Raw genomic sequence first — 19,263 nt, forward strand, 5'->3', positions numbered from 1 at the left:
CACCAACAACGCAGTAATTATTGCCGACGCTGATGAGACAGGCAGCAATAACAACACCTTAACAACAGTGGGTCACTGGAGAGCCAAGTGATCACAACAAAAAGGCAGTAACAGTGACGGCACACCAGCAACACTAAGACAACAGCAGCAACAAGAGTACAATCAACATATTGCCATTGTGATTTAAACAGCAGCAACATCAGCTGCAGCAATTGCCATAATCATATCAAAAATAGCAACTGCACGAGTGCAATGTTAATAGTAACGGCAGCAACAACAGTTCAGAATAAAAATGGTAGCACAGCAACACCTTCTGTAAAATAAAAGGTGCAGCAGCAGCAACAACAGCATCTAAAATAGTTATTGGATGGCCGCAACAGCAACATCGAAACTCAAAGTAACAGCAGCAACATCAGCTGCAGAAGTAGCAATTGTAATACCGCATCAGCATCACCAAAAACACAGCAGCAACATCAGAGCAGACATGGCAATAACAGTGGCGCAGCAGCAACACCAGCCTCTGAAACAGCAGCAACACTGCCAGCACAACCAGACCCCGAACAGTTCTGCCGGCGTCGGCAGAGAGAGCGGGAGCGGAGAGGAGGCGGTGGAGGCAGCGGGCCAAGTTTGCTAAGTTTTTCAACTCTTCGCTGGCAGCGCAGACGCAGCGTCGTTGGCGATCAGTGCGGTTTTGGAGTTCGTTGCGTCCGGTCGCGAGATCCCAGGCTCAGTGGAACCCCCCAAAAGATCCCATATCGGCTTCGATTCGCGAGTGCAGATCTCTTCCCCACCCAGAGTTTAACCAGTGTGTGTGTGATTGCCAGTGTTAGGATATCACATCCTGCCAATTCCAAAATCCAAACAAAATCGGGGCCCCAGCCCAAACACCCACACTGTCTCACCAAAAGCACCAGACACACTGAAGCACAACCACAAGCTCATCCACGAGCAAAGCAACCGTTAGCCATGCTGGCAATGAAGGATAAACCTTGGCTGCTGCTATTTGGCCTATTGGCCGCATTAAGCTGTAAGTACCCCGGGCAATGATTTATAAGTGCCATTGTGATGCAAATTGAACGGATAGCCATGCAGACACAGCTGCAGATAAAGATACAGACACAGATACAGATGCAGATACAGAAACAGAAACTAGATTAGTGGCCTGTATTTATGGCCCAGACAATGAGCCCACACAGCTCAATGACATGCCGAATACGAATCCGAATCCGATGTATATATCATCTTTTGTGAGTGCGGTGCCAGCCAGCCAGCCAGCCAGCCAGATGAATATTCATCAGCTTTTATGATCGCGCTGACCGTTGAACCGCTGACCAACTCCACAATTGTCCCACTGACGGACTGCATTAGCATTTCCACCCGAGATTTGCATAAATTGCTTGCTTGGCTTGTTTCCTTGATACCATTTCGAAGACCTCCTAGCGACTGGAAAAGCCGCTGGGAAAGTAGGTCTCTGGGTTGCTTGGTCAGAGCGAATAATGAACAGGGTTCACTTAATCGGCTAATTGACAGCTAAGCTTGTTAAGTAGGCTCTGTGAATTATTGAATAATAAATAATTAAAGTAGAAATTAAAATTATCGTTTAATATTTTATTTTGTTTTGAGTGTTTTTTTTTCATTTCTATTTAAGCCAGCACCGGAATGTACCTATCTTTTTATAACATCGCAATTTAAACCATTAAAAGTATCAAATCAATACGAGCAGGTCCGATAAACAGAGAAATATAAATTTCGAAAGATTGAAAGGATATTATTACATGCGTTTTTTTATTAATGGTTTCTCGTTTAGGTTTTATTGGCAATTCATTGTGTTGTGTTAATTAAAAAATATCGAACTTTTTAAAATATTTTCAATTGAATTATGTCTTTTTGTGTGCGATTTTATGCTTTGGGAGCCAATTGATTTTGCAATACGAGCCGCTTCAGATGATTGGCAATTGCCCCCAACCAGTTCGATGGGTTCGCTTGGCCAATAGCTGAGTGCCTAATGGCTCCGTCTGGCTTTAGCCCGATCATCATTAATAAGACTGCGATTGCTTTGCGTTTGTTGTTGCCGTGCGGTGCTTTTAATTACACCTTTGGCATTTTGCATACGACTACGAATACGAATACGATCGCGCAAGTGCCCCCGTGAGCTTTAAATCAATGATGGATTCTGGGACAGCCAGGCGGAAATCGGCTGGGCAGAACCGTGGCCGACAAACTGGCCAGATTCTGGCAATCTTGCGAACTGGCAAACGAGAAAGACTCGTCCGCGTCTGCGCAAAATTTGGAGCAGCCGAAGCCATGGCCACGGAAAAGTGAACCGGCCAGCGGGTAAAAAACCAATCGGGTTGTGTCAAAAATAAAAAATAACTGCAGGCCATGGCGACCGTGTCGCCCCGACAGACAATTTGATGGCAGTTAAAAAAAGCAAACGTGTTTATGGCCCATGCAAAAAACAAAGCACACACAGCACCAACAAAAAGATTGTAATAAACCACAGATAAATTGAATTTGAACAACAGCAACAACAACAAAAACAACAACAAGAGCCAAACCGAACTCAACGGCCAAGTTTGTGAAGGTGAAGTGGGAATTTTTCATAACGAAATTCGCCAGCCCACAAAGCAAACAAAGTTGGCCTATTAAAATCGGCTTAGAACCATTCATCTCCTAACGAGAATTAGTTCCCATTAAGACCTGTTTTTTTCGTTTATGTTTTGTTGTTACACGCCTCACGAGTTTTCGGATTGTTTTCAAAGTTTATTTGCCGTAAATCCGTAAATCCGAAACTTCCTGTGGTCCAGAGAACAAAACTGCGATCGAGTTAAAGCTGCGACACACCGCTTGCGTAGATTTGTGTTTGATTTGATTGTTTTGGTTTATTTGTTTGCCAGAACCCGTTGATATGGAAATTAAAAGCACTGAAAATATATAACAATATTTTATAAAAGACTGGTAGGACTAACTTGGTGGGAATAGTAGTATCCATTAGCAACCCATTTATAAACAGGCTCAGCTTTATATTTTTAAATGGACTTAACGCTTTTAAACCATTATTTCATTTGAATTTTTAGCTAAGGAAATACACTTTGAAAAAAACGAACAAACATAATATTTACACTGACAAATTTTATTTTGTAGTTTTGGAAACTTAAATTTTAAAATTATGTAGTTTTAGAATTAAAGTTTTTTATGTTCTTAAGACACAAATTGAGATCATGTTACTTTTAAATTGTTCATGTTATTAAATTTGTATACAAACCCATATTTCCTAGTAGACATTTTTAATTCCAAGTGCTTTTACGAAATAATATAATTTTTTCCCACATGCTATGCATTTTAAACATTCTTAATCTAAGACTATAGACTTTCCACAGTGTATGACTAATTAAGTGGTTGCTAAGTGGCTGCGGAGATTTCGTGTGTGTATTCATTGCCCACTGGCTCAGCTAGTGCCAAGTTTGTTGCCTAAGTCTTTTGTTTATGGCCGCTTGCCCCACCAATTCTTACTTTTGCTTATGTGTTTGCAGGCTTAGCCAGCTTCGGAGACGCGGCTTACCCGTACTATGGCACCAAGATCGGAGCCCTGACCCGCCTGCACCACGGTGTCTCCGGCGATGTGTACGCCGTGGACTCGCGCACCATTTTCATCAAGAAGTTCAATTACGACGGCGAGGCGCCGGCGGCCTACTTCTATGTGGGCAATACGGTGCGGCCCAGCAACGAGGGTGCCGCCCGGCTGAGGGACGAGAGGGGCGGAACCGCCTCCCTGACCCGCCGCTACCGGAACAAGGACGTCACCCTGTCGCTGCCCGAGGGCAAAACGCTGCGCGACATCAAATGGTTCTCGGTGTGGTGCGATGAGTTCGCGGTCAACTTCGGCGACGTCGCCATTCCGGCCAACTTGGACTTCCCGCGTCCGCAGAAGATCAGCGCCCTGAGGGGAGTGCACGGAGTCTCCTCCGACAACATTGTGATCGTGGACGCCCAGACGCTGCTGGTGCCCAACTTCAGCTACGACGGCGAGGCGCCAGGTGAGTACTGCTTTAAAACATTGTTATGAAAGTTTATTATAATTGTTTCAATAGTTACTTTGCAATGGGGCTTAACATACAAAGAAAAAACAACCGATTAGCCGAATAAATACTCATATTCACAGCACTATCAAAAATCTTCAAATACTTTTATGCTTGCTTATGGCTTTTACAAATCAATTAACCTAAAATCAATAAACAAATGTTCCCAAGTACTTGGAACTCATTTGCAAAGCAATACTTTTGTGGAATACTGCGAAATTAAGCGATAATAATGATATGCCTTATTTATAACAATATGTTTTTTCATTAAGGGGGATTCACCCTGAAGTTCATTATTAAGTTGAAAATAATAAAAACCAAATGCACTGGATCAACAAAATGCTTTAGACATAGGTGTGGGTGAACAAAACCGGAAAGAACATATACAATTTGATGTGCTGAGTTTTATTTAAAAGTAAATTAGCTGATACAGAAGTACTTACTTTGTTTTTCTACTAGTGAGCTGGACTTGCATTTGACTTCCAACTAATTACTTGCAGATGCCAAGTTCTGGGTGGGGCGTGGCCAGCGGCCCACGTCCGAGGGTCTGAGGATTCCGGACGAGAACGGCAAGGAGAACCCGCTGCGCCGCTACGAGCGCAAGACGATCGTGCTGACCCTGCCCGAGGATCTGACCATCTTCGACATCGGCCACTTTGGCGTGTGGTGCGAGGCCTTTACCGTCGATTTCGGCCATGTCCGCCTGCCGGAGGGCCTCAATGTGCCGCCCTCGCTAAAGATGCTCGGCATTAGTCCACAGGTAAAGAAGAACGCCAGACAGATCCTAAGCGAGCTGCAGCGCTGATAGCTGATGGCTGATGGCTGATGGGTGTAACTGTGTGTTGTAACTCTATTTATGCAAGCGTATTTATTGTTGTGTAATTGCAAATATTTATATTTATCAATCAAATCGAATCGAATCGGATCCGGCATCACGAGTCGTGACCGGAAATTCCTAGACTGTAAGCTGGATGGACGGCGGAGGAGAGATCCAAAATATATATATACTTATATACATATGTGCAACACATTCTATAATATATGTGTCTATGTAATACTCACCTGCTTGTTATTTGTGTTTTGTTGTCTTGATCAGCTTTTGCTTGAGCTCCGGGAGCGTCTTATACAAAATGAAATCTGTGTGGGACCGAATCCTATTTGTTCCTCCACCTCGAAACCTAAAACACACACACAAAAACCACACACCAAAAACACACATATAAACACCGCACACACCACCGAGAAACACAAACACATATATTCCTGTGATCTACTAACCCCCAAGCGAAATCAAAAACATTTTTCATTTTGTATAATAAAACCATTCCAAAAGCAAAAATCTTTCGATAACAGCAGAACAAAAATGCAAACATTTCGGGTACGATCAAAATTCTAATTTTGGCAACGCTTTCTCCTCCCCCTCCAACCCCTCACCCACACGTACACACACCCACACCCACACCCGCACTGCACAACCACCGAAACAAACGAAATCCAAATCCACAAATCCACTTCCGTTTCCGATCCAATCGAACCTTCCCTTCAACCAATCTCTTCCAGTCGAAGCTCAACTGCGAGGTGCTCTACGACGATCTAGCCTTCGAGGTCCGCTGGGCGGTGGCCGGCGAGAGCATCGTGGTCCAGTTGGTGGCCAAATTGGGTAAGTCCGGCCGATCTTTGGGTGCTAATTGCTCGCAAAATGCGGAAACAGTTCCGCCCATGTAAAACGATAGGCGCTGGCATTCAGCAGTGAAAAAAAATCAAATAAATACAATTGAAAAGATATACTTTTAGAATGAATAATGCCTTATGATAATTTTATTTAAGTTTTTATTTTTTTAATTACTTATTTTTATCCTATTTATACTGTTGCGAAAAGCAAAATTAGGCTAGGTTTATTAATATTTAAAATCCAGTTAAAATGCTTCTCTCTCTGGCATTTTAATTAAGACCTATTTACAAATTTAAATTTAAATTCTGTTTAAAAACAGAGCTTTGTTCGGCAAAATGTTATTTTGACTACAAAAGTTTTAAAGTCAAACCAATGGCCGTAAAAGCAGCCAAACATGTTTGGAAATTGCCAATATATATCTTTTGGGGCCAAATCCCTTTACCTGACCTATCCCATTTGATGACAAGCCTTCGGCGGAAAGCCCAAGGCATGTTGGCTTCTGCAACTGCTGCTGCTTTTTATGATTTATGATGCTTTGACATTTTATCGAGTACAGTTAGCAGGGAGGGGGACGCGATGGCAACAATAAAATCCAGTTGGCATCCAAATTGACCGATCAGCAGCAGCACCGTCGTTGGCAGAATAACAAGTTGCGAATTATGACGACTGGTTTTATTGCGCAACGCGAGTGCTGGCTGGGATGGGGTGGACAAATGGATGGATGGCTGCTTTTATTGGCTGGCTGCATCTGCAATCACGAGCATCGTGGGCATACTTTGGCCATGTCCATTCGCCACTGGTCTTACTCCGAGATGGGCAATTTTCAACCGCTAAGAATGCCGCCAGGAATTTTCACCGGAAAACTGCCGGCCGACCGGTTCACCTGGCCAGAAATGGGAGCAAGCAACTTTCATTGATTGCGGGGCTCCGAGAATTTTACTGCACTTGAAAAAGGATTTAAGCAGGGACCAAATGAAATCATTATTAAAGACTTTCATAAAAAAAAAAAAACCGTTAGCAAATCCAGGATAAAAACAAATGATTTTTATATCAACCAAAAAGCGCAGAAAATAGTAAAAACTTTATTTGCTATTTGAAAAACTTTTTACTCTTTGCTTTAATTTTATTCGTAACATTATTTAATAGTCATTGGAAAATGAATATTCAGCTTTGTTCACCTCCCAACTAATGAGATTGTATAGTTATTAGATATAGTTGCTTATTTTTAAAAGACTTTTCTAAAACTCAAATCAGTTTAGTAGTTCCACTAGTAGGCAGATTAAATGTTGAAAAATTCCTTAGAATGTTCATGGTCAGTTTGTCTGATTCAAAATTTTTTTCTGGGCTGTATGTCAGCCACCTAAATCTTCGAAGTCCACTCATAATCTTAATGTATGTCAGCCACCTAAATCTTCGAAGTCCACTCATAATCTTAATGTTCCCACAGATCCGAACCACTACATGTCGTTCGGCATCTCGCCGAGCAAGAACATCAGCCAGATGATTGGCGCAGATGCGGTGGTGGCCTGGGTGGATCCCCAGACCGGAAACGGATTTGCAACGGACTACTTCCTGGAGGGCAAGGCGCAGTGTTCGGGCGGACGTGGTGCCTGTCCGGACACCAAGATCTCGGAGAAGACCAACTCCATACGGCTGCTAAATGCTGCCATGGTCAATGGCTACTCGATTGTGACCTACCAAAGATCCCTGGCTGCCACGGATCGCCTGGATCTGCCCATCTCGATCACGGACGCCGAGTCGGTGGTCTGGGCCATTGGACCGCTGAACGATTTCCGAGAGGTCTCCTTCCACACGTTCTACAACAAGCACCTGCACCAGATCGAGTTCGGCCGCCAGCCCAAGTGGAATTGTCCCTTGCCCGAGGGCGCTCGTCCTGGCAGCAACTCCTCCGAGCAGGAAGACTCCGCCCCCGCAGCCCAGAGTTCAACGGGTGGAGCGGGCTATCCGCCAGCGGGAAGACCCCATGTGGAGCCTGACGAGGAGTTCTACGAGAACCGGGCGGAGGCACTGCATCGCCAGCCACCGCAGAGGCGCCCGGAGACCGCCATTGTCACCCAACGGCGACCAGTGCCCACACCGAAGCCAGTGAACAGCAATGGCGCCTGGGACATCCCAGCCATCCAGTGCCACGAGCCAGAGGACGGAGTCTTCTACGCCCAGATGGGTCCCACGGGCGGCAAACACGGTTATCCAGCCATCACAGGTGAGTCTCTGAAAGTAGACCCACGTTTATATTAAAGGTTAAATAAAAAATAAGATTTTCTAAACAACAAATAAACAATAACCTTTTGTGCGCAATCTAGTAAATCGTATGAATTTAAAAAAAAAAAAACATTTTAAATACAAATTATTTAAAAAAATTATGTTATTGTACATTTTTATTGAATAGCATGTCAAGTCAAGTTATTATCTTCTGAAGATAGTTTCATTGCTCCCCGAATTCATATCAATATATATTCTTGCACTTAACTCAATTATATTTTGCGTATATCTCAGGTCACGTCGGCTGGGGCATTTCCTGGTACATCAACGGACTACTTATCCCCGAGATCCATGTGGTGCGCGGCAGGACCTACACCTTTGTGGTGGAGGGCGGCAACAATCCGGACATTCCGGCCAAGTACCATCCTTTCTACATCAGTGACGATCCTGTGGGAGGATACGAGCACAAACGCGAGGAGGAAAAGAAGGTGAGATGTCTGCTTTTAATACATCATCCTAGGACAAGACATCATCCTGGAAATAGTATAATGATTAAAAAAAAATTGAATGGTTTAAATAAATAACTGGGTAATAAATTCAAAATACGGTATTTCATATTAAATTTAAATATAGCTTTGTTATATTAAACGCAATGCTTATTTCATTTTATGACTTAATATTAAAATATTTGAAATAACGTGGAAACAATACATTTTAAATGAGTCCTTTTTGTTTTATATGCTATATTTAAGTTGAATGTCGTTTAAAATACGAATAAATATTAAGATATAAAGATATTAAAATCTAATCCGAAAATAGTCAAATGAAATAATAAAAAAAAGCTTTACGATTTCCATCTTTAAAATAACTTAAGGCCGCAATGTGTGAAAATCAAATCGAAATATATTTAAATTAAGTTTAAAATCGTGGCACTTACTTTGGTTTTGTTTACCAGTGTGTTCCTTATGAAATCAATTTATAATTTTTTGTTTTAATGTCGATTTTCGCTTTCCAGGCCGTTCGCATCTACGCCGGAGTGCATCGCTCCCGATCTGGCCAGGTCACGCCCACGGGAGTGGGTCGCCTCTGCAACTGGACGCCGGACGTAGAGGGTCCTCCGGCCGACGATTACCAGTCCTTCGGCGCGTACCAGCGCACCCTGACCCTCAAGTGCGACGCCGGAGAGCCGGGCGTGATCAGCTGGAAGCCAGACAGAAGTACGCCGGACACAGTGTACTACCACTGCTTCACGCACCGCTACCTGGGATGGAAGATCCACGTCCACGACGCCTGCGACTCGGAGGCGGGCGGTCCGAAGGGAGCGGCCTCCGAACGCCACGAGATCCGGCTGCCGGCGGAATCGGAACCGGAACCGGCGCCCGTGCACGAGGACTACGCCGGAGAGGCGTCCGTTCGGCACGAAACCAAGGTCAGCGCCAACGATAATTTTTTATTGAAGCACCAAACCGATTTGATTAAGAACCACAATATGAACGGAACACCGCCCAAACTGAGTTTTGAAATAACGAAATCTTCGGAAATAACCAAACTGATTTCAGATGGCATCCGCGCTGCTGAGGCTCTCGAGGAGAGCCTACTGAGGAACCCGAATCTGAACCCCCATCCCAACCAGAACCCGAATCCGCATCCGCATCCGCACCAGAAACCGAACGTGACCCCGACCGAGATCAGCTCGCGACCCGAGATTCTGCTGGGCGAGACCCATGCCCACAAGCTGAACACATCTCCATCCGCATCCGCATTCCCATCCCCATCAGCATCGGCCTCACCATCCCCCGCCACCCTGAAGCTGCCCATCTTCGCGGCTGGCCCAGGCCCAGGCCTCGGCCCTGGCCCCCATCTCATCCACCATCCCCCGCACCTGCATCGCCTGCACCACCACTCGCAGCATGCCATTGCCCCCCACCCGCATCTCCATTTGCATCACCAAAACCTAACCGCTAATCTTCCAGCGCTGGCCCAGAAAACCATCGGCCTGTCCGAGTTTCTGCGTCCGCCGCAGAACGCTCCGCTCTTCCATCCGGTGAAGCTGCCCGGCCGTCGTCCCTTCCCCGCTCCCATCAAGAAGGTGCCGGCCTCGAGGCCCGTGCTGCCGCAGCAGCATCCGCACCTGCATCCCCTCCCCGGCCTCCTGCAGCAGCCCTCCTTGATCGTGAGCCATTACAGGAAGCCGGTGCCGGGTTTGCTCAAGCCGTTCGTCAAGGAGAAGCCCTTCCCGCTGCAACCGCTGGCTGCCTCCGTCCTGCTTTTGGGACAGCCCACTGAACTGGGCGGAGGATTCGGGCTGAGCCATAAAGGCGAACGACTGAAGGCCAAGGGAAAGCCCAAAATTCCAGTACCCTATGTGGATCTGGAACCTCAGGGCTCACTGCAAAACACGGCATTCTTTAATCAGCCGGGAAAGGGTGATCAGAAACCTTCAGCAAGCTCCAGCCCTATTCCCAGCTCAACCACGACCACGCCTTTGATGAAACGTCCCCCTGTGAAGGAACCCTCCCAGGAGGAAATCGCCAGTATGCGACCGGCCGTCAATCAGGGCTTCAAGCCCGACACCGTGATCGTGGAAAGTGGTTTCCGACCCATCATGAGAACGGACGGCAGTGGGGTCCAGTTGCCCAAGGAAATCATTGAGCAGGTGGCCCATCGTCGGGAGGATCCGGGAACCGAAATCGACGAGGTGATGGAAACGGACACACTATTCCTGACAGCTCAACAAGGAGGCAGTGAAACGCAGAGCTTTGAGCCCATGTTTATACCCTCTCCGTTGGACAGTACCAATGCCTCAAAGATATTGAAGGTTAAAATAAAGGAGGTAAGTCCATCGGCCTCAGCCTTGCGTTTGCCGTCGGCAGCTCTGGAGCACGCCCTGCCCGCCGCCTCGGAGTTGAGGAAGCCCACCCTGGACGAGCTCTTTGGCGAGGAGATAAACGAAGAGGAGCTGGAACTAGAGGCAGCGCCCGAGGGGGACGATGAAGAGGTGCCAGAGGAGACCACCAAGAAGGCAGCCCCAACCACTCCAAAAGAGATCAAAAGCAGTACTACAAAGAAACCGGAACCCGAACACCTAGAGGACCTCTTCGGACCCGAAGAGGAAGACATATACGCTGATGAGATGGAACTCGAAATGGATGACCGCGTGGCGGCCGCTGCGGAGCGGATTGACACCTACTACCTGCCGCCGGACAACCGGAAGGTTCCCCATTCGAGTCTGCCGAGTGGAGCGCTGTACACCTTCGATGGCAAGTCGGTGGTGGACAGCAGCCTGGTGCTGCCGCCCAAATTGGATGCGGCCGACAGTGGAGCGGTCCACCAGCGCCATGCCCAGTATGGGCTAACACCGCTGGAGCAGCTAGTTCGAACCACGCCGCAATTCGGAGCTTACAGGGGAGAGCTGCCACAGGAGTTCGGCGGCACAGAGCCCCAGCCCGTGTCGGAGTACTCACATCCGGCGCCCTTCAGTCGAACCAGCACCACTCCCGGATTTTCCACCAGCAGTGGCAACACCATCTATCCGTCGTACTCCTCCTCGCCACGAGCATCCACATCCACATCCATAGCCACAGCCACATCATCATCATCGCCATTCTTGTCCTCATCATCGCTGAGACCCATTTCCACCAAGTTGCAGCTACTGAAGCCAGTGGGCCGACGGGCGTAGGACCTGCAATAGCGAAATTATAAACAAAAACTAGCATTTAACCGAACCGTTTTGGGGTGTACTCTCATAACCACGTTACATTTACTCGTAAACCTGTATTAGCCCGTAGTTTTCTTTTAACAATTATGATGCTCTTAATTTTAAACGAACGCATGAATTTTATTAGCTAAGCTAACCGATTGTGCTTAAGCCGCATTTTAGTCGTTGTGAAATAAAAACCAAGAATTAATCTGAGTTTTATTGAGTTTTTATATCGTATTTCATACGCAATGTTAAAAGATTTAAATATGTTGAAAATGAATTCAACAATATCAAATCTCCTTTCGTCATTTGCTAATTCTTCGTTTTCATAGTGAATTCTCGAACATTTATTGTGAATATTAAGAACCTATTTAAATTACCAATCCTAACGAAAGTGAGAACTTTAAAGAGGAAATTCTAAAGGATTTTACTGAGATTTTCCCAGAAACGTATGTATGTATGGTTTCTAGACCCCAAATTTGTGAACTTTGAATGGTTTACCAACCTCACAAGGACTCCAAAAATAAATCCTCCAGGAATAACTGACATTCTCGACTTGTTGAACTATGAATTAACAGTGTATTTCTTGCAATGCCTGCTGCATCACACGGTCGGTATTTTGTGGTGGCCAACCCAGCTTATCGGCTACGAATCTTACAGCTACTTGTAATGGTAATAATGGTGTGTGGTGTGGTGTGGTGTTCAGATCGGATCGGTGGTGCTCAGAATTCGCCGCTCTTGCCGTCGCAGGCCACGATCTTGACCTTGTCCACCTTGACGAACTCGTGCACCTCGCGGAACTCGACGTCGTTGAGCATGAGTGTCCAGACATTGTCGCAGAAGCGGTAGGTGTTCAGTTTGCCAGCCTTAAAGGTCACGCGGGCCTTGACCCGCTGGTTGAGGGCGTTGTTGATGCTCTTGTCGAACTGCAGCAGCACCTTGAACGCCAGTCCGGGCGTGATCTGGCCGTACTATTGAACACAATATGGAATCCCGAAAATTACACTGCGTTCTGGTTGGCTGCGGCCATCTTGCGGGCCCATTACCCACCTGAATCAGCTCATCCAGGCTCTCCTGCAAGGTGTTTCCCAGCGTGGTGTTGCGGTACAGTTGGTAAGACATCGTGGCTCCGTTAAATTCGGCCTATCTACGATTTTTCCTGCTAATTTTCGCAAACTTGACACTTTTCTTTATTTTTTGGTGGATTCAAATGAGGGGTGGGGGGCGGCTAGAGGTGGAGAAACTTCGATGCCAACATCGATTTTTCAAAGCATCGGTCCTATCGATGTTTGGCAGGGACTATCGATGTCTATCCATCCATCTCTCTTGCCTTCTGTCGGTTCGAAGTTTCGCTAACATTCGCTGTTAGTACGACGATTCGCTAACATTTCGCTGTTAGTTCGACGTTCGATAATAAAAAATCAAAATTTAAAAGCAAATCGAACGTGTCTTCGCCGCGGAGTAAGGCTTTGCTACCTGCGGTGGAGGTCCCCGCTTACTGCGGAGTAGGTCTCAGAAAACTATCTGACCGTAGCTTATTCTTTTCCATCTCTAACCAAGAAGGTACAAAACTCTGTAATAAATAATATACAGATTTTTAAGAATAATTGAACAATGCCTGCTATAGTCTCTGAACTTGGTTGGTAGTGCTGATTTAAAATGTATATATTGGATATGGCCTCTTCACGTATATTATTGCTAACAATAATATACTTCTTAAAAATGAAAGTTTTCATAATCATACATACAACAAAATCACTCAATCAGTTAAGGCTGTAATAAAAGTTAAAATATATGTAATAACTTGAGTAAAATATGAATCTATGCAATACAATGTGATAAGATATTTTTAATAAACAACATTTTGTTGAAGAGCGAAGCTTGTGTGATAAGTACTATTAGCTTTTAAGGGGTCCTGTTGACAGGACTGCTTCCTTTACTAGGAGATGGAGAAATGATGCCACTTTTATCGGGTTTCTCCACCGGGGTCTCCGACTTCCTTAGACCCTCTGAAGCGGGCTCCAATTCGCTTTCAATCTTGGTACCACTTGCCTCCTGATCACTTGGGTGCCTAAGTGCGTTCACATCCTTTTCCTTTGAGGCCACCAGTTCGCGTGCCCGTTCTTTGGCCTTGGCTATCAGCTCCTTGTACTTGCACAGCCTCTTTTCAAAGATCTCATTGGACTTTTTCACCGAGGTCTTGACCAGTCCGTCGTCCGGAAAGCAGCGCAATGCATTCTGGAACATCCTTCGCACTGAGCTCACAAAACCCTCCAGGCTCAGGAATATGTCCGCATCCAAGCGATCCTGCAACACCTTCCAGTCCAGCTTCTCCTCGCGGTCGTGGTCGTAGTCCGGATTCTGTGAGTATCTGCGCCAGTGATCCGCCCGATTGAAAGCCCACGTGAACTGGCGCCGCTTTCGCTTCACCATGGACCTCAAGAGATGATCGCAGTGGCGCTTCTCGATCATCCGGTCCAGAGACTTGTAACATATGACAGTTGGCTTGGGTTTCGGAGGAGGCGGAGGAGGTGGAGGAGGTGAAGGTGGAGTTTTTGGCAGAGGCATAATCAAGGGTTCAAGAGGAGCAGAAGTCAACGGAGGTGGCAGGACAATTGGTGGATAGGGATTTGGCGGAGTGGCCTGTTTTTCTGAAGGCAATTTCAAATTGTTACCCAAAGTTCCTGGTTTTAAATGGGCCAACTCCCAGGGATTCTTCAGTGGCGATATTATCGAGGGAAACGGGAGCATTGAAGTAAAGGGATTTACCAGGGAATTGGGCATATAAGTGGGGATTAGAGTAGGCGGCAGCATATGGCGAAGGGGAGCTGGCAGGGGGCTCATCCCAGGAATGGGTGTTGGACAGTGCCTTGAAGTTCGACTTGGAGCCAGAGGAGGTGCCACGGCTGAAACCGGAGCAGTGTCCTGTGCGTCGGTAGCCTTTCTCTTGCGCTTCTCCTGCTTGGGCTTCAGTTCCTCCTCCCTGCTCAGATCTATCGAGGCCAGGCGAGTGTAGAAGGCGTTCCGCAGCTCCTTGCCCGCCTGGTGGACTAAGGTGCCCTCCAGGTTGAAGAGCATGCAGTTCTCGAAGATCAGCTCGAAGTCATCCAGCGCCTCGTCCGCCTGCCAGTAGTAGTTGTTGTGCAGGCGCTTCTTGATCGTGCCCAAGTCCATCGGGTGCTTGATCAACTTGTGGTAGTTGGGCAGACCCAAGGCCACCGCATCCACGGGCTGGCGGAAGTGATAGGCCCAGCGACTCCGCCAGATGCAGTTCAGCACGGACTTGAGGTTCTCCAGCACATTGGTCCGGCGACCTGGTCGATTCGGCGGCGGAATGACCGGCGGCTGGACGATCCCATTCACCGGCTGCAGATCCGGTTCATTGCGCGGCGGAGGCTTGGCCTGCGGCTCCTCCGACTTCGGCTCGGCCATAAACCCTTGGTTAGCTCAGCTAAGCAGATGTGAATTTCTGCTTGAAGCTAAGCAAATATTAAACATTTCTTTAGCAGTTCGAGCTGTCAATATAAAATAACCCGAGTTCTTACATTTAGTATAACCGACCGGTGAATTCTCCGCTCCTTTCAGCTCGGAGTCCCGGAGTTTACTGAATATTTTTGTTATGATTTGTAAGTGATACTATTTGACGTAAGAGTCAATGGTATTTCGTTATAAATGTTAGTGTGTTGTTTAATCAGGAATGCACTTCGCAAAACCATTTTATTAATCTCAAACCTTGGTTTCTGCTTATACTTTTTCTCCATTTAGAATGCCAAACATCAATCTACACCCATTTGAATTGATAAGAAAAATTGAATTGAGTTTATTTTCTTTATGAATTTTTTTCTCAATGCTTTGGAAAAGTTGAACACATGGAGCAATTAGATGGCGTCAGACGGATGCTGGACGATTCGAGCAGTCCAGGAACTGATGAAAGTGAAGCTTCAGAACTTTGGACAAAGGTGTCGGTATTTAAATGAACATTATAGTCTACCAGAAGGATATAAAAATGAGTCTATGCTGTGTGTTGGATCGCCGGAGCCCGCTGCTTATTATGGGGATAACAATAGCAGGATTAGGCTGTGGTACGCCAAGCCTTTCCAATGTGTACACCAGGGTGCACTTTTATCGAGATTGGATCGAGGAAGAGATGGCTGACAAGAATATAACAAGCGATACGGACTAATTGCAATGGAGACCCGTGAAGTCCTCCGCTCAAATCTTAAATGATGATAACCACAATAATAAAAACTTAAATATGATCTCTGGTTTTTCAATTTTTATTTGTTTTGTGTGGTTCCGCTAAGTGTGATTTCGTTTCTTGTATTTTGTTTTACAATTATAATTTTACAATAGTTTCAACTAAATAAATAATAACAATTTATAAATATAATTTCTCTCATTATACTTTCGTCGCTTCTCAGGGTTTGTTTGTGTTCGACATAAATAATTTGTTCTCCTAGAGCTTAAAAAGCATTTTGGGCATACGCAATAAACGAAAACCAGTAGCTGCTTTTGATTTGAAGTTGATTGCTTGAAAAAGCAAATTTAATTATTAAACGCATTTTCGCGTTTTCTGTTTTTCTTTTATGAATAAATTGGTTTTAAACTTAGTGGCTAAGTCTTAAGCTACCTATTTATAAAAATAATGGGTAAACCTACAAATTGCAACGAAAACAAAACCTATAAAAACCAAGGATCTATATGCGATAAATAAATACTTAATACTAACATACATATTATGTAGCTTGGGGTGTTTACTATATACAAAACAACGCAAACATTTGCAAAATTTCTAAGAAGCAAAACCTATCGCTTATGGTAAGAACTCTTTGTAACTTGATTTCCATTAACATCATCTTGTTGTTTTATTGTCTATTTCGAAAGTGTGGCGCGCGCCGCCCAGCGACGCAACTAAGCGGGGAGTCGTGTGAGAGTCTGGTAAAGAAGAATACAAATCAACAAACTCTGTCTGACATCATACATCTGACATCTAACACTAAACTCTATACTCGTATCGTATGTGGATAGCTATTTGAATGGCCCGGCGGCATCGCCTCCTGCGTGGCGCTACTTGTGTCCGATGACGAGCGTGTAGTTGGCTGTGCTTACTGTCGACGACATCGTCGACAGCACTGGTCATTTGGCCAGCTTCAGGATCTCGGCCCGGGCCAGAGCGTTCCCCGTCCCAGTCGAGGCTGCAGTCGCTCCAGCTCCTTGCATCGCCCCCATGTGCCCGGTGCCCGGTGCTGTGGCCACGGGTGGAGCCGGAGCTATGCGTATGGGCTTGGCTCGCTGCTGATTGAAGAGGCCACTCAGTGTGGCCGCCGTGCTGGTGGTCAGCACCATGCTGGCCCCACTTGTGTTGGCCTGGCGCTTGCTCCGCGCGAGTCCATTTATTTTGTTGTTCGTTGAAGAGGGCGACTGCTGCTGCTGCTGCTGCTGCTGATGCTGCTGATACTGCTGTTGTCCGGCAATTACAGATGGCCCCGATGCTGGCAGAGCAGCAGTGGTGGCTGATGGCGATGAGGAGGATGTGGCTGCGGGAGTCGAGGAGGCTGAAATGTTATCCAACTCAGTCATTGCTTCTTGTATGGCCCGCTCGAGTTGCGAGTTCAGTTTGCGGCTCCTTTGTGGTCGCATGGTGGGTGTGTGTATGTGGTTGAGTTTTTGGTTGGTTTCAGGTTGGGTACGTTTCGGTTCGGTTCGGTACGGTACGAGTTTGGTTTGGTTTGGTTTTTCATTTTCGAGTGGGGTTGTTGTTGGTCATGATGATGATGATGATTATGCATACACACACAGAGTTATACACGTTGGGGTTGGCAGGTCAGGGTTTAATTTTTGGATTTGGTTGAGCGCATTTAAAAAAAAAGAAACAAGAACATTAATTAGCAAATGAAAAGTCAAAATGTAAACAATGATTAAATTAATTAATAATGCATTTAAATGCCGATTTATCGCTAAATTGCACACCTAATAATATCAAATGTCCAACTGGCAAGATAAGCCTACAAAGGCTGCAAAATTATACTACAAATTTAACTTCTAGAAAAATAAACTACAAATGAAACTAATTATGTTACTTAAATTGTAAGGTATCAAAGTTCTGAAAAAATAAACTACAAACGGAAATAAAAACCATGTATTAAAATACATGTACTTCAATATAGAAACAAATTTTAGATCAGAAATGTAATAAAGATATTAAAAGATCTATGAAACATACAGCTCTACAGTGCTGGTCTGGTGTTCACCTATTGCCGAAAGTCCCTGAAATCGTTCTCTGTTGGATCAACTTGGATTAACTGCAAGCCCGGCCCTGATATTTGCCTAGACATTCCCCATCCCCACCCTTGTTCGATGCTCACTTTCTCGTGTCCTTCTGGGCCTTGTGATGTGCATCCAGACCCTCGGAGAGACTCTGCAGCGAGTTGACCGGAATCAGTTCGGAGGTGGAGCGACCGCCGCCGCCGAACCACTGAACCCACACGTGGTCGAACTGCTGCGACGGCGTGCACACCCCGTCGGGCATCTTGACGATCTTCCCGGGCCAGGCGGGATGGCCACGGGCCGGACCCCAGATCAGTTCCCCAATGGCGAAGGAGCGCGGCGGCAACAGGAGGGGCGTGGCACGGGCAGCCCCTCGCTGCGGACGACGCGATCGCTTCGTAAGCGTCCGGACCGCCGCCTTCTCGGCGTTGCTGGGTGGTGGTGCTGCATCCTGGATCGGAGTTGTCAGCTGCGTCGTTGTGGGCGACTCTACGAAAGGCACACACACACACACATAGAGACTAGGGCTTTGGCTTTGGTTACTCGGGGGTGTTCGGTATTCGGTGTTCGGTGTTCCCAGCACCAGCGGAGTACAGACGAAGTACAGGGCAGAGATTACAAACTAAACAAAGGTGCAGGTGCTGTAGATGGTGCAGGCGGTCATGCAGTGGCCAAATGGGTGGTGGTGTTGGTGTTGTGGTGGTGGTGGTGGTGGTGGTGGTGGGTTAGCGTGTGGATGCAGTTAGTGCTGGTCAGCGATGGGGCCTTACCCTGGTAGTCAGCGCTAACTACTTTGTGGTTGTGGAGGAAGGTGTTGGGATGGCTTTTAGAGATGCTTTGGGTGTGCTGCTGATGCTGCTGCTGCTGCAAGGCCTGATGGCGCTGCACAAGCTGGCGGTGACCCGCCGTCACAGTGGTGGTTAGTGGTGCCGAGGATGACGATGTTATGGTCATGGATGCGGATGTGGAGTTCGTGTTAGAAGTGGCCAGTCGCATACCTTGTCCCTGCATCAGGCTAATCCCGTTCTCGGCCGCCGCCTGCGAGGTGATGTGGATGCGCCTGATCTTGGGCTCCGAGTGCTTGTATATGCCACTGGGCTGGGTGAACAGATTGTTGTGGCACATGGCTGTTTGGCGAAGAGGTCATAGAATTAATTATTTGTACCAAAAGGCGGAGGACGCACTTACTCCTCTCACAGTCCGTTGAAGACGGTGACTGCCGGCTCTCCACGCTTTGTGGAGATACAGCTGCATCCGGTTCCGAACTGGACACACATTGCACCTAGAAAAGGGAAATCGTTGGTTAAAAATTCAAGGGTTTT

The 19,263-nt window shown here is 46.5% G+C and overlaps 4 protein-coding genes and 1 long non-coding RNA gene across 16 annotated transcripts in view; 1 reads left to right on the forward strand and 4 right to left on the reverse strand.

The window, feature by feature from the left end:
* Window positions 1–639: 639 nt before the first annotated feature.
* On the forward strand, window positions 640–11,887 carry LOC128256236 (protein Skeletor, isoforms B/C). Of its 2 annotated transcripts, XM_052986502.1 has the most exons (8): window positions 644–1,027; window positions 3,534–4,037; window positions 4,580–4,839; window positions 5,640–5,739; window positions 7,199–7,975; window positions 8,269–8,462; window positions 8,990–9,403; window positions 9,534–9,708. In XM_052986502.1, the coding sequence occupies exons 1-8, from the start codon at window positions 967–969 to the stop codon at window positions 9,573–9,575; spliced, it is 2,352 nt and encodes a 783-aa protein (XP_052842462.1). In that variant the 5' UTR covers window positions 644–966; the 3' UTR covers window positions 9,576–9,708. The 2 variants fall into 2 exon arrangements, with proteins under 2 accessions (XP_052842454.1, XP_052842462.1); XM_052986494.1 differs by having other exon boundaries at window positions 640–1,027; window positions 8,990–11,887.
* On the reverse strand, window positions 7,844–9,050 carry LOC128256349 (uncharacterized). Its single transcript, XR_008267749.1, has 3 exons — window positions 8,912–9,050; window positions 8,243–8,508; window positions 7,844–7,983 (listed from the first exon to the last, which is right to left on the reverse strand). It is a non-coding gene; the product is annotated as an uncharacterized LOC128256349 (long non-coding RNA).
* A 343-nt stretch (window positions 11,888–12,230) lies between the features above and the next one.
* Window positions 12,231–12,915, reverse strand: LOC128256345 (transcription initiation factor IIA subunit 2). The gene is made up of 2 exons (XM_052986643.1): window positions 12,725–12,915; window positions 12,231–12,645 (listed from the first exon to the last, which is right to left on the reverse strand). The coding sequence occupies exons 1-2, from the start codon at window positions 12,794–12,796 to the stop codon at window positions 12,397–12,399; spliced, it is 321 nt and encodes a 106-aa protein (XP_052842603.1). The 5' UTR covers window positions 12,797–12,915; the 3' UTR covers window positions 12,231–12,396.
* Window positions 12,916–13,564: 649 nt separating this feature from the next.
* Window positions 13,565–15,289, reverse strand: LOC128256248 (bromodomain-containing protein 3). Of its 2 annotated transcripts, none has more exons than XM_052986524.1 (2): window positions 15,220–15,289; window positions 13,565–15,143 (listed from the first exon to the last, which is right to left on the reverse strand). In XM_052986524.1, the coding sequence occupies exon 2, from the start codon at window positions 15,104–15,106 to the stop codon at window positions 13,580–13,582; it is 1,527 nt and encodes a 508-aa protein (XP_052842484.1). In that variant the 5' UTR covers window positions 15,107–15,143; window positions 15,220–15,289; the 3' UTR covers window positions 13,565–13,579. The 2 variants fall into 2 exon arrangements, with proteins under 2 accessions (XP_052842484.1, XP_052842475.1); XM_052986515.1 differs by having other exon boundaries at window positions 13,565–15,153; window positions 15,220–15,266.
* A 646-nt stretch (window positions 15,290–15,935) lies between these two features.
* Window positions 15,936–19,263, reverse strand: part of LOC128256195 (methyl-CpG-binding domain protein 5) — a 29,304-nt gene continuing 25,976 nt past the window's right edge. For 6 of the 10 annotated variants that reach the window (XM_052986446.1, XM_052986402.1, XM_052986433.1 and 3 more), the window contains 4 exons: window positions 19,130–19,223; window positions 18,712–19,068; window positions 18,040–18,430; window positions 15,936–17,300 (listed from right to left, as the gene is read on the reverse strand). In XM_052986446.1, the coding sequence (XP_052842406.1) occupies window positions 16,811–17,300; window positions 18,040–18,430; window positions 18,712–19,068; window positions 19,130–19,223 (1,332 nt within the window). In that variant the 3' untranslated portion in view covers window positions 15,936–16,810. The remainder of the gene's footprint in view (window positions 17,301–18,039; window positions 18,431–18,711; window positions 19,069–19,129; window positions 19,224–19,263) is intronic. The other 4 variants (XM_052986453.1, XM_052986464.1, XM_052986474.1 and 1 more) reach the window with 4 other exon arrangements.

Source organism: Drosophila gunungcola, chromosome 3R (assembly GCF_025200985.1).
Source record: "Drosophila gunungcola strain Sukarami chromosome 3R, Dgunungcola_SK_2, whole genome shotgun sequence".
Classification (NCBI taxonomy): domain Eukaryota; kingdom Metazoa; phylum Arthropoda; class Insecta; order Diptera; family Drosophilidae; genus Drosophila; species Drosophila gunungcola.

Excerpts from the sequence above, each read along its gene's own strand:
- LOC128256236 (XM_052986494.1), top strand. The coding sequence starts at position 967 with ATGCTGGCAATGAAGGATAAACCTTGGCTGCTGCTATTTGGCCTATTG. Across the intron at positions 4,840-5,639 it reads TGCTCGGCATTAGTCCACAG|TCGAAGCTCAACTGCGAGGT; the intron begins GTAAAGAAGAAC and ends AATCTCTTCCAG. Across the intron at positions 8,463-8,989 it reads AACGCGAGGAGGAAAAGAAG|GCCGTTCGCATCTACGCCGG; the intron begins GTGAGATGTCTG and ends TTCGCTTTCCAG.
- LOC128256345 (XM_052986643.1), bottom strand. The coding sequence starts at position 12,796 with ATGTCTTACCAACTGTACCGCAACACCACGCTGGGAAACACCTTGCAG. Across the intron at positions 12,646-12,724 it reads GCCTGGATGAGCTGATTCAG|TACGGCCAGATCACGCCCGG; the intron begins GTGGGTAATGGG and ends TGTGTTCAATAG.
- LOC128256248 (XM_052986524.1), bottom strand. The coding sequence starts at position 15,106 with ATGGCCGAGCCGAAGTCGGAGGAGCCGCAGGCCAAGCCTCCGCCGCGC.